Consider the following 13655-nt stretch of genomic DNA (forward strand, 5'->3'; position numbering starts at 1 on the left):
TTATCAGGGCAAGTGTCAGTTGAGAGTCCAGTAAATGTCTTGACTAGAATAAGTGTCACAAGCCTGCCATGTATTATATAAGTCCAGAATATGTCTTCAGAATTACTGAATTTGCTTATCTATGTCCAACTACTTTTTGTGCTATCTGTATATAAGTAACATATTGAATTTCAGTCAACCATAAATGAAAGCAAACACACAAATACATCTTGTGTATAGCCAACTTCTTTCCTGGCAGTAATGAATTAGGTACAGAAGACTTAAAGTCACAAATGCAAAACACAGTCTGAATATATTAACGATAAACATTTGACAAAATAGTATTCTATACTCAGCATATTTCAGAAGAATATGAGACAAGAAGTTATTGTCTAAATTTAGATAGGTATATTTTGGGGCCTTAGATTACAAGCCATTAATCCTTCTCTGTTATCTTTAACCATTTTCCTTTGATATGGAAAGAGCTACAGTGTACTGAGCAGATTTCTTCACCTCACTAACTAAAATCATTATATGAACAGTTCTTATCTATTCAAGTGACAGACATAAAAATTCCAAGAAGATTGTTCTTCTACATTTTCCACACTGAATGACCAGTAATTAGGTTAGGTAACTCTTCAGTTAACTAGGTCAGATGCTGATGATCATATTTCTGTATTTCATTCCACCAGTAAAACAGAAATGAATATCCAGAGACTCATCCAGTGACTCAGACTTTCACTCAATGATAAATTTATCTAGTAAATCACCATGGCCTGTCTCATGCTATGTTGTGTTCAGGATTCCTCTAAAATCAGACTTTATCATAGAGGTTTCCCAAATTCCACTAAGCATTAGACTACCACCAGTACCTTAGGTGAGTTATTTAAAACAATGGAAGAACCTGGCCTCCCTATCCCATAATCCTACACTTCTGTTCAATACTGGCTAGAACCACAATGAAGCATTTTGATTTGCATGCCCTTAAATTTAATCTTCAAGCCTGAGTGCTGAAATTGACTCCTCCATATCTTAACCTTCTTAAAAGATTTAATTTTGAGACGGCTGCTGCTCTCTACTTTATGAAATTTAAGCCCTTCACATGTGCCTTTCACTCCCTACTGAATATAGCTTCTATATTCCTATTCCGGATACCTCATTTTGAAGACTGGAGTTATATGAGATGAATCCTGTGCTTTATGTGATGAAAGGAAAAATACTGAAAAATTATTTCAGACCTATACATTGTGAGTGTACACTAATGTGGTATAAATCGCTTAACAGCTGTGTTGATAAACAGCTTTTAAAAAGCAGCTCTGAAACTGATCATTTGACAGTACAGACAGAATAGATTTCAAACGAAAAGAGCACATTATTGCTCTTGGAGTCACTACCATAATACCAATGGCTTCTGCCTCCTTACAGGTCTCAAAAACCAAATGGGTTGGGAAACACTATACTGATTTTATAGCACCTAAGTGTAGTATGTCAGGTTGATAAAAACATTATTACACACATACACTTGAATTTTAAGAGTGCAGTGAATGTGAATACATCTTATTTGTCCTATTTTATCCTACAAATGCTGTAAATCTAAATAGCACTTCCTTTCTTTTTTTCCTTATGGTGATATAAATCAAACAAACAAACAAACAAAACATTCAACTGCACCTTAACAGTGAAGACAGAGTTAAAGCATTTAAACCAAAAATTACTCTCTTCCTACAGTAGCGTTAAATACTATTCTTAGAGGAATCATAATGAAAAAATGGTTCTAGCAGGTTACTTTTCTAGCTGAATAAGAAGTAAGACAATTTGGTATGAAAGGTGAGGAATAAGGATGAAATATGAATCAAAGAAAAGCAAAAGATCATAAATATTCTTCCCTCAGGCCCAAGCTAGCAGACACAAAATCTTCCTGACAAAAAAAGGCTTAAAAGCAAAAAAAAGAGAAAGAAACAAAAGAATGAGAAAAGGCCCTGGATGAAGCTGCCAAACCAGGATACTCCCAGCAGCACTCTACACAAAGCAGGGAAGGAGACAAACTTCTATTACTAAAGAAGAAGTTTGCTAGAGGCTCACTGATGCCAGGTGACTCTATACATCATCTCCTTTTCACTACTAACAATATCTTGTCTTCACTGGCAGATGAATTTGTTTCTTTGAACTCATCTTGCTGAGCAGAGCAGAGCAGAGTGAGGTACTGATAAACACTCCAGCCTTAAATGGTCTCTTTAAAAGCAAAGGACAGAGAAATTATCAAAAATTGCTTCAGTTATTTAAACAAATGGCTCCTCTATCCCTTAGCCTCCTTTGTCATCAACTCTACAGGCCTTCTAGAAAATTGACCCACCTCCCACAATTTATCAATTAATACTCTAATCAGTCTCTCATGTTCTAACACTGAAGAATAATGTCTTTTAATTAAGGTACAGGCCTAGGCTATGATTACCTACAATGCTGATCCAATTTTACACTTATACTGATTTCATACATAGGTGATAAATGAATCTGCTCTAAGGTATGACCCGGAGCCTAAAGAGCTAAGTCTCAGCTCTCTCCTTGCATTCTCTATGGTTCCCTGAAAGCACAGGAATAATTTCATGCATCCAAATATTTGCAGCAACTGTTCATAATGTAAACACATATGTAGTGTTGTGCAGTATAAGAGAAGCTTTAAAAAAAAAGTCACTTCAAACATTCCAAAATGTTTCAGAAGAGGTGCAAGGCTTGTATTCTACACCAGAATAAATCCTAATTACAATAATAAAAATGAATTTTGCTCCAGAAAGTTTTCTTTTATTTCAGGATGAATCTATATCCTTTCATCCATTATAATAAAGCCCTTCAGACCCTGGAAGAGTGTAGTGGTGCAGCACAGAGGTAGCCAATAGCTCTGTACGAAATCCACCTGTGTTTAGATGATCTGATGTCTCTTGGGCAGAAGCTAATGGTTCAACGTCTCACTCTCCTGAATGATGAGGCAGTCTTGCCTCATTTAGAGATTCACAGTAGAAGAGGGCAAGTTGGTCTTACATTCTTCAAATTTGAATATATCACTCGTTTTTCCTATACGTACCATGTATTACAGTCAGTCAAAAAAATACAGTGAAATACTAAAATGTATCAAGAAAGCATGAGCATAAAATGTCTACAGGTTTCTAATATATTTTGGTACATTTTTTGACTCTTTCAGCCCCTCTCTTTGTTCCTCCTTCTTTTGGTTTAAACTTAGTAGAAGAAAATAATACAGGTACATTTATTTGATCCCATTTTTTACCTTTTTTTTTTCCTGCTTTGTGTAATACTGAACACAGAAAATGGTAGCTTAGTGTTTTATGTATTGCACCCAGTCTCTGAAGTGTGACTGAACGTAAAATGAGCTCTGGCCTAAATTTTACTAAAGAGACATCCAGTTGCCCCTCATTTGTATTTTACAGTTTCTAATAAACTACAAGAATAATTGCCAGGCAATTTAAGAATTAGGAAGGTAAAGTTATATTGCAAGAATATTTCCACAAGCAGAGCAAGTGCTAAAGAAAGCACCAGTAATTTCAGCAAAGAAAAAGTATGCTGTAGAACCACAAAAGTTAATTGAGCGTCCAGGAAGTGTCTTGACTGTCCTGTCATAAGTCTAATCTGTGTTGTATAAATCCCCAAAATGTCTCCAGAATTACTGAATTTGCTTGTCTATGTCTTGTAACCACTTTTTGTGCTATCTGTGTATGAACAACGTATTGGGCACCAATACTACATCCCAACAATTTCAGCAAAGTAAAAATATATTGTAGAATCACGGAAGTTAATTCTAGAAAGAGACTCCTCTGCTGGGAGAATACCAGGCAGTTTATTACTGAAATTTCTTCTGGAATGGTTCAGTAAAATCTACTCAACTTTAATCCCTTCCCTTTACACTGGTCACAAATCCATCTGCTATGACTGGTTGTAAGCAATGTCTCCCCAGCATGGCAAGAACTAGGTCTTCCTAAACAGTTAAGGAAACATTAAAGACTTCTCCAGATCTGACATGGAATTCTGGGAGAAACTGGTTGTTCTGAAACACAGCTACCACATAAGGAAGTCTGAGGAGGAATGCAAGGAAATGTTTAGAGAAACCCTACACATTTAATTCTCAGGAAGATGTTTCCTGCATACAAGATGGCATTCATCTCACCCAACATCGTCCATTGCATCACCACACATCTAATCCAGCTTAGTCAAAGGAGAAAGGCAGGTGACTCCAAAGGACCATATTTCCCTTCCCAATACAGGTGTCTAAATCAAGTGACACAAGTGAAATTAATTGCCTCATGGGTTTATATAATTTCTGCATATCCCAATATCAGCTTCTCCCTTCTACAGAGCTGAGAGTCCCATGCAAAGGGAAAAAAGTTTCCGTTCTCAAAAGCTGAAACTGATAAATTGCCTGTTCTCTAGGGTTTCTTTCGATCTTGCACTGAGTTATACTGACTCCATTTCTATATACCCACTTCATGCTGTTTTACCAACAGTTTACAGACCAAGAGATTTTGGGTGTTTATTTACTGAATGCAGTTTATTTTGTCTTCCATCTATATTCCTTATTTCCTTACATTTTGTTTGACTCACTTTGAACTAGTATAATCTATTAATTTGAATATGTTGTTTCTTTTTACTTCCAGATCATTACTTATTATGTGAAACAATGCAAGAGCTAGCCCAGATCTTTGTAGTATATGCTTCCCTACATTATAACTTTGTAAATATTTTTTCAGTTCCTGGCTCATGTTTTATCTTATATGTCAAAATTTTCTACATAAATTTGAAATAATTTTTCAAAACTTTTAAAATTTTTCAAAAATTTTTCAAGTAGAAAACACACTATTTTTTTAGACTCTGTGTCCAATTAAGAGCTAGAATAAATAAAATCAGTCAGCATGACATTTACATGAAATTCATTGCTACTGCTTTGCTATCCCTGAGGTGATTCAAATTCATCTTGAGCGCATTTATCAGGTTAAGCTCTATTCAAGTGTTGTCAGAGGATCACATTATTTTTTAGTAAAAGCTAAATTAGGTAAAAATGTCTGTCTATTAAAAACCACAGAACTAGGTGAAATCACTTGAAAAGATTATGCTTAGACACTGAAAAATCAATGTCAATTAACACACATACATATGTAGGCAAGCAGAAAGGCTAATTGGTTTGATTTCAGAGTTCTTTCTCCTCACATTTTGAAATCTTTGTCTCAGTGAAATGCTTAACTCCTTAAGATCTCAAATACACCCATGAATCTTAGGTTATTATAGTCTTGAACAAGTTCAACTTTATCTTAGGAAGCTCTGTCAGATGTATAATGTGCAAGAAGTAGAGGATGTGTCTGACAGATAGATATATGTCCTCTGTCCATTGTTGTCACTGTAGACCAGGTGAATTTTTAGTACACAAGTGATGTCACCAATTCTGTGTCAGTAGAAGGAAAAGAAAAAAGACCTTATTGCATGAAATTCACTGATAATTTAGTTCTGGTTATAGTTACATATCAAGCTCTTCTAGGATATAAACCTATCTAAAACTCACAGAAGTTTGATCTCAATTATTTTCCAAAAATATGTGCTAATGCATTTCATCAACCAGATTTAAATACAGTGGTGATATAAATATTTTGCTGAAATAATATTCTATTTTGTGAAATGTTTCATTACATCCCAGACTTCTAAAGAACTTTAAAGTCTAAATTGCAGACACATGTTCAGTACTTTCAAAAGTTTTGTTTGGTTGGGTTTTTTTTGTTCCTAGATAGTTACCTGAAATTTTATGCTTCGAAAATGCCTTCTGTAATTGCAGATTACAATAAAGCAACTTTGTCCAATTTTACAATAAACACAGTACCCACAGAGATCTGTCAAGTAAGCTCTCACTTGATTACCACTTTTCCAAATATTTACAGTAGAATTTAGAAGTCTTGCAAATGTAAGTTGTAGAACCGTTGATTTACTTACAGCTCAAGGTGGAAGAGATTTTTCCCAAACAAATACATAGTTTTGTAGAGACAAATATTATAATTTATTTAAAACACAATATTCCAAGTGCTGCCCTTTATGTAAATCTGTGATAAGCATAGATAAAATGAGTCCTGTTTCTTCCTAATCCAAACTAAAGCATTATACATATTGGATCAAATTCTTACTCTCCTATAGCTTGCATTCTCAGGGAGGATTTTTTAAAATTTAAAAGATTTCTTTATACATTCTAGATACTTTTCTAATTAAGAATAGAAACCATCAGAACCCTCAGGTATCTATGAATTTATAATACCAGTTTCTTCTACTACAGGCACCAAAATTTAAGTTCTTGCTGCTGTAAGCAAATTCAACTAAAAGATCACAGGGATTCAAGAAGTGATTGTAAAATGTATTGAATAAAAATCCAGTTAGGGCAAGGAAGTATTAAGACACTCTGCCAATCTCCAGAAAATCTCACAGATTAATGGACACTTTCTGGGATTGCATCAATGATCACAAAACCAAGAAAGTTTAACCATCATTTATTATCAGAAAAAGTGGAAGCAGTCTGCAAAGAGTGTAGTGGCGACACACTGAGTTGCTTTGCAATGTCCTGTAATTCAACAGGAAATTCATTATTTTTATGAAATACTGAGGCATATCAGTATCTTAGTAAAAATATTTCAACATTGTAAAACATGTAAAAGTACTAGCTATAGTTCCTAACAACCTTGTTATCAAAGTAGATCTCTCTGGCTGAATGAAAAAAAAAAAAAAGTAAAATAATCAACTGCAGGCTTATATTTACATTTAAAGGTAGTGTTTCTATAACCCTCTATGAAGGTTATATAGTTACAATCAGTGGGTGCATAGTCACAGCCAGATGCTGTAGCTTCCAAAGATAATTAAAACAGAAGACTTCTCTGGTAGTAACCCATTCTAAGTTAAAACTGTGTTTATTTTAAGTGCCTAAAAACCAAGTCAGACAAAGTTCTGAACAACTACATTAAAAACATATAATCTTCCTTCAGAAGAGTTTCACCCAAGTCGTTAAATTAAAAAAATAAAGAAAATAATCCCTATTTGAAAGCAGATAGTCAATTTGTAGTTTATGAAATAAAGGCAGTATTTCCTCAGTGATAAAGTTGTGTGTGTTCTGCTGTCTCCAAGCTTTGCAAGACAAATGAATATACATTAAGTAAAATGCCAAGTTTGAACCAGCACAGTGAAGTTTGAGTTATTGTGCCCCACTGGGGGTTGGATAAATTAACTCAGACTTGGTACTGCACTAACTACGTTCACAGACTTCCTGCCAGCTTTAAGCACATGCCAAAAAGCCCTTGAAAACTCACATGCCTATCTGTTCCTACTTAAAAACACAGGTTAAGTAGTTTTCAGAACCAGACTAAAGACATTCTGGTTGTATACAGGCAGGAAAAATAGTGAGACACTTAATGTGTTTAAGATATGACTGTAGAGGTGGCAACAGAGGGAGGTCTACCTCAGTGTTACAGCCATTTTAACAAAAAATAGAAAATCTTTTAACTAATGAGGATGTGGCTGCTGGGGGTGGGGGGAAGAACATGATAATTTATGGAAAAAAAACATTTTATATACAATATTCAATGCTAGAGTGTTCAAAAGCCTAAAATACATAGCTCAAAATATTTACATGGGACTTGGCACTGATTTCTAATTTGGGTATAATTTTCACAATTGTGAAACATACTGGTTAAAGGAAATATTAGGAGAGAGGTACTATTATAGATTCACTGAAAAAGGTACTTCTAAGTATTAACATTTAAAAAAAAGAACATGAAAAAGCTATAAGCTTGCAATATTCCTTTGTGCAATTAATGGACCACTAGAGATTTTATTCCCTAATGCCTATAATTTGCATATTAATAATATGCAAAACATGTATATAAACATTAATTAGGATTTGTTGATAAAGAGACTTGAATTTATTATGTACTCTGCATTATAAAGTAGTCTTGAGTTGTCACTTTCTAAGACCATCAGATTTTCTGCAAACTGATAAAATTCGTGCCAAATTTGTATGGTAAGGTAGTAATTCAATATATAGATGTCATTCTTATCCCTTAAATTAATTTGAATGATAATTTCTAGCTATCCAAATAAAATACTAGCTTTTCTCCTAATAGAAATATGGCTTTAATACTGCTTTTGACTAGCTGATCAATAAAATTTTATGACATTGCACATGCATTTAATAATCCAGGAGTTCTTTTTATAGAGAGGAACCCTCTGTAAGGAAAAACACAGTAATGACAAGTAAAGAAATCTTAGTCTGCACATTCTTGTCAGTTCATAGGCAAAAATAATGCTAGTGTTGAAATCCTGATAGAAAATTATACACAAAAATCATGAAAACAAATACATCAGAAAATACTTGGGAATGTGGATGGCTGATTTTGTTGGTCTTGTTAGCACATAATTTAAGTAGTTTTATAAATAGATTCTATTTGCCTACATGGAAATAATTTTTTATATTCCTTGCCCAGAGGAAAAGATACTGTTACTCCAAAAGCATGATCCTAGTTTTTATTCTATTATATTTTGTTTCATTTTTGTAGAATATTGAATATGTCTCTAGAGAGCTGAGATCAAAAAACCTCAAGCACACAGGAGAATTCTGGTAGCATAATAACTAACCGCACAACAGCTGAACCAGTGTAAGAATTGCTTACTGAGTACTGTTAACACATCACAGCAAACAAGGTCAATAAACTTAAACTACATGAAAAAGGCAACATTTTTCAACAGGAACATGAGTAGACCACAGAAGTGCTCTGTTAGACTTACCCAGCTGTCAGGTTCTTCCAGAATAAACCATTAAAATCTGATCATATTTCATGTCTAAAACCAATAAATGGCTGATAGCTCTATGGCAAATAAAGTAGGAAAGGTTAAAAGAACTAATATATAGCCCTGCTACAAGACACTGAAGCGGTGTAAACAGTCTATGCCCTCACATATGTGCCAGATCATTTGCTAATTCTTCAGTAAATTTCTACCCACAAGAGTGAAGCTAACAGAACTAGAAATGAGCATATATTTTTGTGCAGAAGTCAGCCATCCCTCCCTTAAACAATGAAGGATAGAGGGTTTTGCTTTTCTGGCTGATTTTCCACTGAAGCTTATTAAATAATGGTTGTACTTTCTACCTTGCTGGCTGAACTGAGGCACTAAATCTCCTAGTGACTGCTGGTGATAGGCAGTCAGAACATGTAACGTGTAACATTGTGAACTGCTCCACGCAGAGTCATTAAGGAACATCTGCCTATGCTGCTGCTTCTGGAAGAGGAACACACTTGCTTCCCTTTGACATTTCTTTCCCCTAAAGGGAAAAAAGGGTTTGTAAGTGCATTTTACCAGCAATTAACTTTTCCCTGCCTCAGCACTCTTCTCCTCTGTTACAGCTTACAGTATCAAAATATATACACAAAATTCTTGTCAGACTACTTGACCAGTAATAGAGCAATTTAAAATGTGCTTCTTAAAACAAGGCTCCCAGATTTGCAATATAGTCAGATGAACCCCGAGGGAAAAAAAGTATTTGAGAATAACTGTCTTCTCTCATTAAAAAATACCCCTCCCTTGGTATCCAGAAATTTGTTTCTAAGAAGGAAACAGAACTAGTTTGTGGCTTAGGTAGCTCTCTGATCACCAGGTACTGTCACCTTCCTAGATATTCATATTAGGCTTGGTTTCAGAACTGCAATCCAGAACAGCAGGTTTGGTTTGAGCCCCACTGGCAGAGGTTTGAAAAGAAGCCTGAATAGCATGGATAACTGCAACATATCTAGTTCCTGTCAGCCCTGGCCAAACTGCCTCTGTTAATGAAAGCTGATCCACTTTCCTCAACACTCTTCTTCAAGAGTTCATTTTGAATATCTCATCCTATTTCAAGTAAAAAGATCTATGCTGAGAAACCATAAGCACATGAAAATCCCATAATAGCCAGCAGATGTTACAAATCCGTAGCTTGCGGCAGCAGGGAGTGACATCCCAATTGTCTTCTAAAAGTCACCATGCATCTTACACTCCACGTTATTGCTGAACAGATACAAAAATACAAAGAAATGGGAAGCATGAAACAGCATGCCAAGGGTCCAATGTCTGATGGAGAAGTTTGAATGTCATTATTGGTATTACCAATAACTACTACAAAGTCATGCATTTGGCTACAATCAAATAGAATTCAAATACATCCATTTCAAGAGAAGTGAGCTACAAAAAAATAGTAGTCTGTGGCCCAAAGCAAACAAGACATTGCTAAAGGTTTGTATTTTTACAGCTACTGCCAAAAATGTGCAGAACAGAAAAAATCTATGACCGAAGGAATGGAAACTTCCTATATTCTACCTCTTCACAAACAGAAATAGCAGGGCAGTAGATGGGAGGAGCTCTCAGAGTCTCTGTCCAAATTACCTGTTGGGATTCCCTGGATCCCTTTATTCCCCTAACCAGCACCTTAAGGCATGATCAGCACTACACGCAAGGATAGAAACTCATCACCTTGCCCAGTTCATTTCCTGTTGATATCTTTACACACTTTGCCTTTGAGAGTAGGAGGAGGCCTCGAGTGACTATGTAATAAAGAGAATGGAAATCAAGATCTATATCTAATACCTTATTTACATACTTTGTATTCATCTCACCTGGCACAACACTGAGTGGATGAATAATGAGATCATTATTTCCTCATCAATGAAAATCTAAAGTCACTGAGACAGAAGTTGCAGCTGTGCAATAACACAGCAGTATTACATACTGGGTTAGAAACAAAAAGTACTATGGGCCATTTAAATTTAGGAGGGATTTCACTATAATCATTCTGACTGTAATATAACCCAGAAAACAGTGCTTTAAAAGGGAGCTCTTGAAATTCCATTCCTAGGGCAAAAATTATAACAAATTTCCCATATAGCCATTTTTCAGCTGATCTGGTATCAGATTTTGCTTCTTATGTGCTTGCTGTTGATACTGCATTAGTCTACACAGAATTCAGAAGGGAAAGCATGTGATTTAAATTCCAGTTGTGCCATGAATTTTCTGTAAGTGTAGTGTTATTGCAGAGAAAATTGCTCTTTAAAAGCCACATTCCAAAACAGAATCATTTGCTTTTCAGAAGCAGTTTTTTGAGCTTCAGGTATAAATAATCTTTATTTCAGATAACTGAAAAGCATCTAGAGGGAAAATTCTATCAAAACTAAAGAAATCCACCCACATGTACCTTAACAGCAGAAATTTAGCAAAAGACATCTGAAAAAATGACTGCAATAAAATTATGCAATGTATGGGCAAAAAGTAAGGATCTTATTGTGCACAAACACTATAAAACAAACATACAAAGAACCTGTAAAGTAAGTATTGGAATAATACAGGAATAATATAGGAAGTATATGAAATTAGAGGTAGCTCTTGTTTACGTATTGATGCACAGGATGTACATTATCATGTACAGTTATCATGAGATGAGAATGATAGCACTGTAACTAGTAAGCCATTCTAACTTGAACATTTAAATGACTTCTTATTTTTTGACCTGTAATTTTACTCAATATATTTTCATTGCTAATAAGTATCTATCAATTGCATCAAGATTACAGAACATGTAAAAGCTGTATTAGTAAACAAGGGTAGTAAACAGGTTTTTCTCACTGACAAAGATGCAGCATAAGATCAGGTTAATAGGTAACTGCCATTTCCTACATATTTTCTTTTATTTCTTAACGTCGTGTGGAAAATATTGAGTGGTTCAGTATTGACTAAAAGTTTTAAGTACAATACGTGATTTAGTCCTGTCTCTTCTCTACCTCCTTTTACAAACGTCATTTAAAGTATCTCTTCTTATGCACATCAGGAACAATTAGCTGCGAATCAGAGTACTATTGTACTGTAATGCCACGCGTTGGCCGCAGTTTTGCAACAATATTACTTGAGAACCTCTAAAACACAAATTACTTGCAGTCTTCCTTAATACCAGAAGAGAAGCTGATACTGTCAATTCCTCTCAACAGCTCCCAGACAAACGCCACGTCTTCGCGGAGCTGAAGCTCTTCTCATTATGGTCGCACGGTAATTAGAGCGGTTCAGTGCGAGGCGTCCATCGTCGGCCACAAAGGCAGCCCCTAAGGATGGGCTGCAGCCGCCGCGGGGGAACTGCGTGGATGGAAGTTTGTGCACACAAACGATGTTCTCGGCAACAGCCTAAAAGGAGAGGGCCCGTTTCTCTTCCCTCCCCTCAGACAGGGGCATCAGAGGAGACAATTCCCTGACACCCCCGGCCAGGGCAGCCTCACCTCCCTGGAAGGACTGCAACAGCGAGACTTACCTTAGTGAGCTGGGCAATCTTCTTGCACATTTTCATGTGCATTTCCCGACTGCATTCTTCTGCCGAGCTGCTGCGAGCGGCTTTAGATCCATTGCAAGTCCCGGGCTGATGAATGTTGTTTATGCCAGAGGCCATTAGGCTTGAATTTTAATCACGTCTGTCTGCGTACGCTCCGGGTAGCGCGATCCCGGCCCCGCTGCTCGCCCCCCCGGCTGCGCGCACTCACAGCCCCCGGCGCTAGAGGAACTTCAGCCCCGAACAGGGCACGCTCCAGCCGCCGCCGCTCCCCCTTCTCTGCAGATGTCCCAGTCCCTCAGCAAAACACCCAGGCGAGCAAGCAGAGAACAGCATGTGCAAACGTCCTGATTGGGATTTTTTTTCCCTCCCCTTCTCTTCAAATGGTTGAGCTTCCGCCAGGAGAAGACGCCAGCGGCTGGGTGCTACGAATTCCCCGCTGGGGACGCTGAGCCAGCCAAGAGTCAGTAGCACAGGAACCGCCGGGAATCTGTTGTAGGAGAGATTGCCTGAAGATTAAACCATGCTGCCTTCTTAAGTGTCAAAGGACTGCAGAGGTCATCTGACAAGAGAGTGTTGGCGCCTTTCATAAGCTCTGTTATTTTGGCAATCCTCTTTAAATTTACCAAGATGGGCCCAGAAGTGATGAAGAAAACCTTTGCTGAGTTTTTGCTGCTGTGATGAAAGCAGAATGGGAGCCAAGGGACCCACAAGCGCAGCTAAGCCCAGGAGCTGTGTCCAGGATACAATTTGCTTGCCTCACCCAAGGAGACTGTCTCCGTTCCCTTCAGTTACACTAAGTGCACTGGAAAGGTGCCTATAGAAAATGGTATTACACGTCTTTTTTATTTATATTTTTTTTTATGTTCACACTGTTTCAAAGAGATTAGGCTTGGACATGTAAAATAAATGAAGAACAGAAAAGGCAGAAAAATACACACATAAAAAAAGGCAAGCTATTAAGATAATGGGATTTTTTAAGAGAATGCTTCAGTAAAGTGTTACGCAAGAAGAAAACTGTTGATGAACACGTTTAAACAAGTCTAGAAGAAAAGAAGCAAGAGAAGGCCAAGTAGGATGAAGTAAGAGAGGTAGTAAAGGGGAAAAGAGAGAAAGAACAGATAAGAGAAGCCAAGAGCTGCCCAACACCCCTTTGATGTGTCACTGCAGCCAGCACAAGAGACTCCATGGAACTGCTGAGTGCTCTACCTCAGGCCCCGCTGATTTGCAGCCAGCCAGAGAGACCATGAGGCTGCTTCCTCCCTGCTGCCCCTACCTGGAAAGGCATGCAGCTTTCCAGTCTGATCTCCTGGCA

General features: G+C 36.9%; 1 protein-coding gene across 4 annotated transcripts in view; it reads right to left on the reverse strand.

Annotated features, from left to right (window-relative positions):
* The window catches only part of FAM184B (family with sequence similarity 184 member B), a 39411-nt gene extending 26897 nt beyond the window's left edge, over positions 1–12514 (reverse strand). For all 4 annotated transcript variants that reach the window (XM_088056400.1, XM_088056399.1, XM_014259559.2 and 1 more), the window contains exon 1: positions 12326–12514. In XM_088056400.1, coding sequence (XP_087912526.1) covers positions 12326–12460 — 135 coding nt within the window. In that variant the 5' untranslated portion in view covers positions 12461–12514. The remainder of the gene's footprint in view (positions 1–12325) is intronic.
* Between the last annotated feature and the right edge of the window lie 1141 nt (positions 12515–13655).

This window comes from Pseudopodoces humilis, chromosome 6, assembly GCF_049639895.1.
Source record: "Pseudopodoces humilis isolate 2021_Gansu_Grassland_sample_001 chromosome 6, ASM4963989v1, whole genome shotgun sequence".
In the NCBI taxonomy this organism is placed as follows: domain Eukaryota; kingdom Metazoa; phylum Chordata; class Aves; order Passeriformes; family Paridae; genus Pseudopodoces; species Pseudopodoces humilis.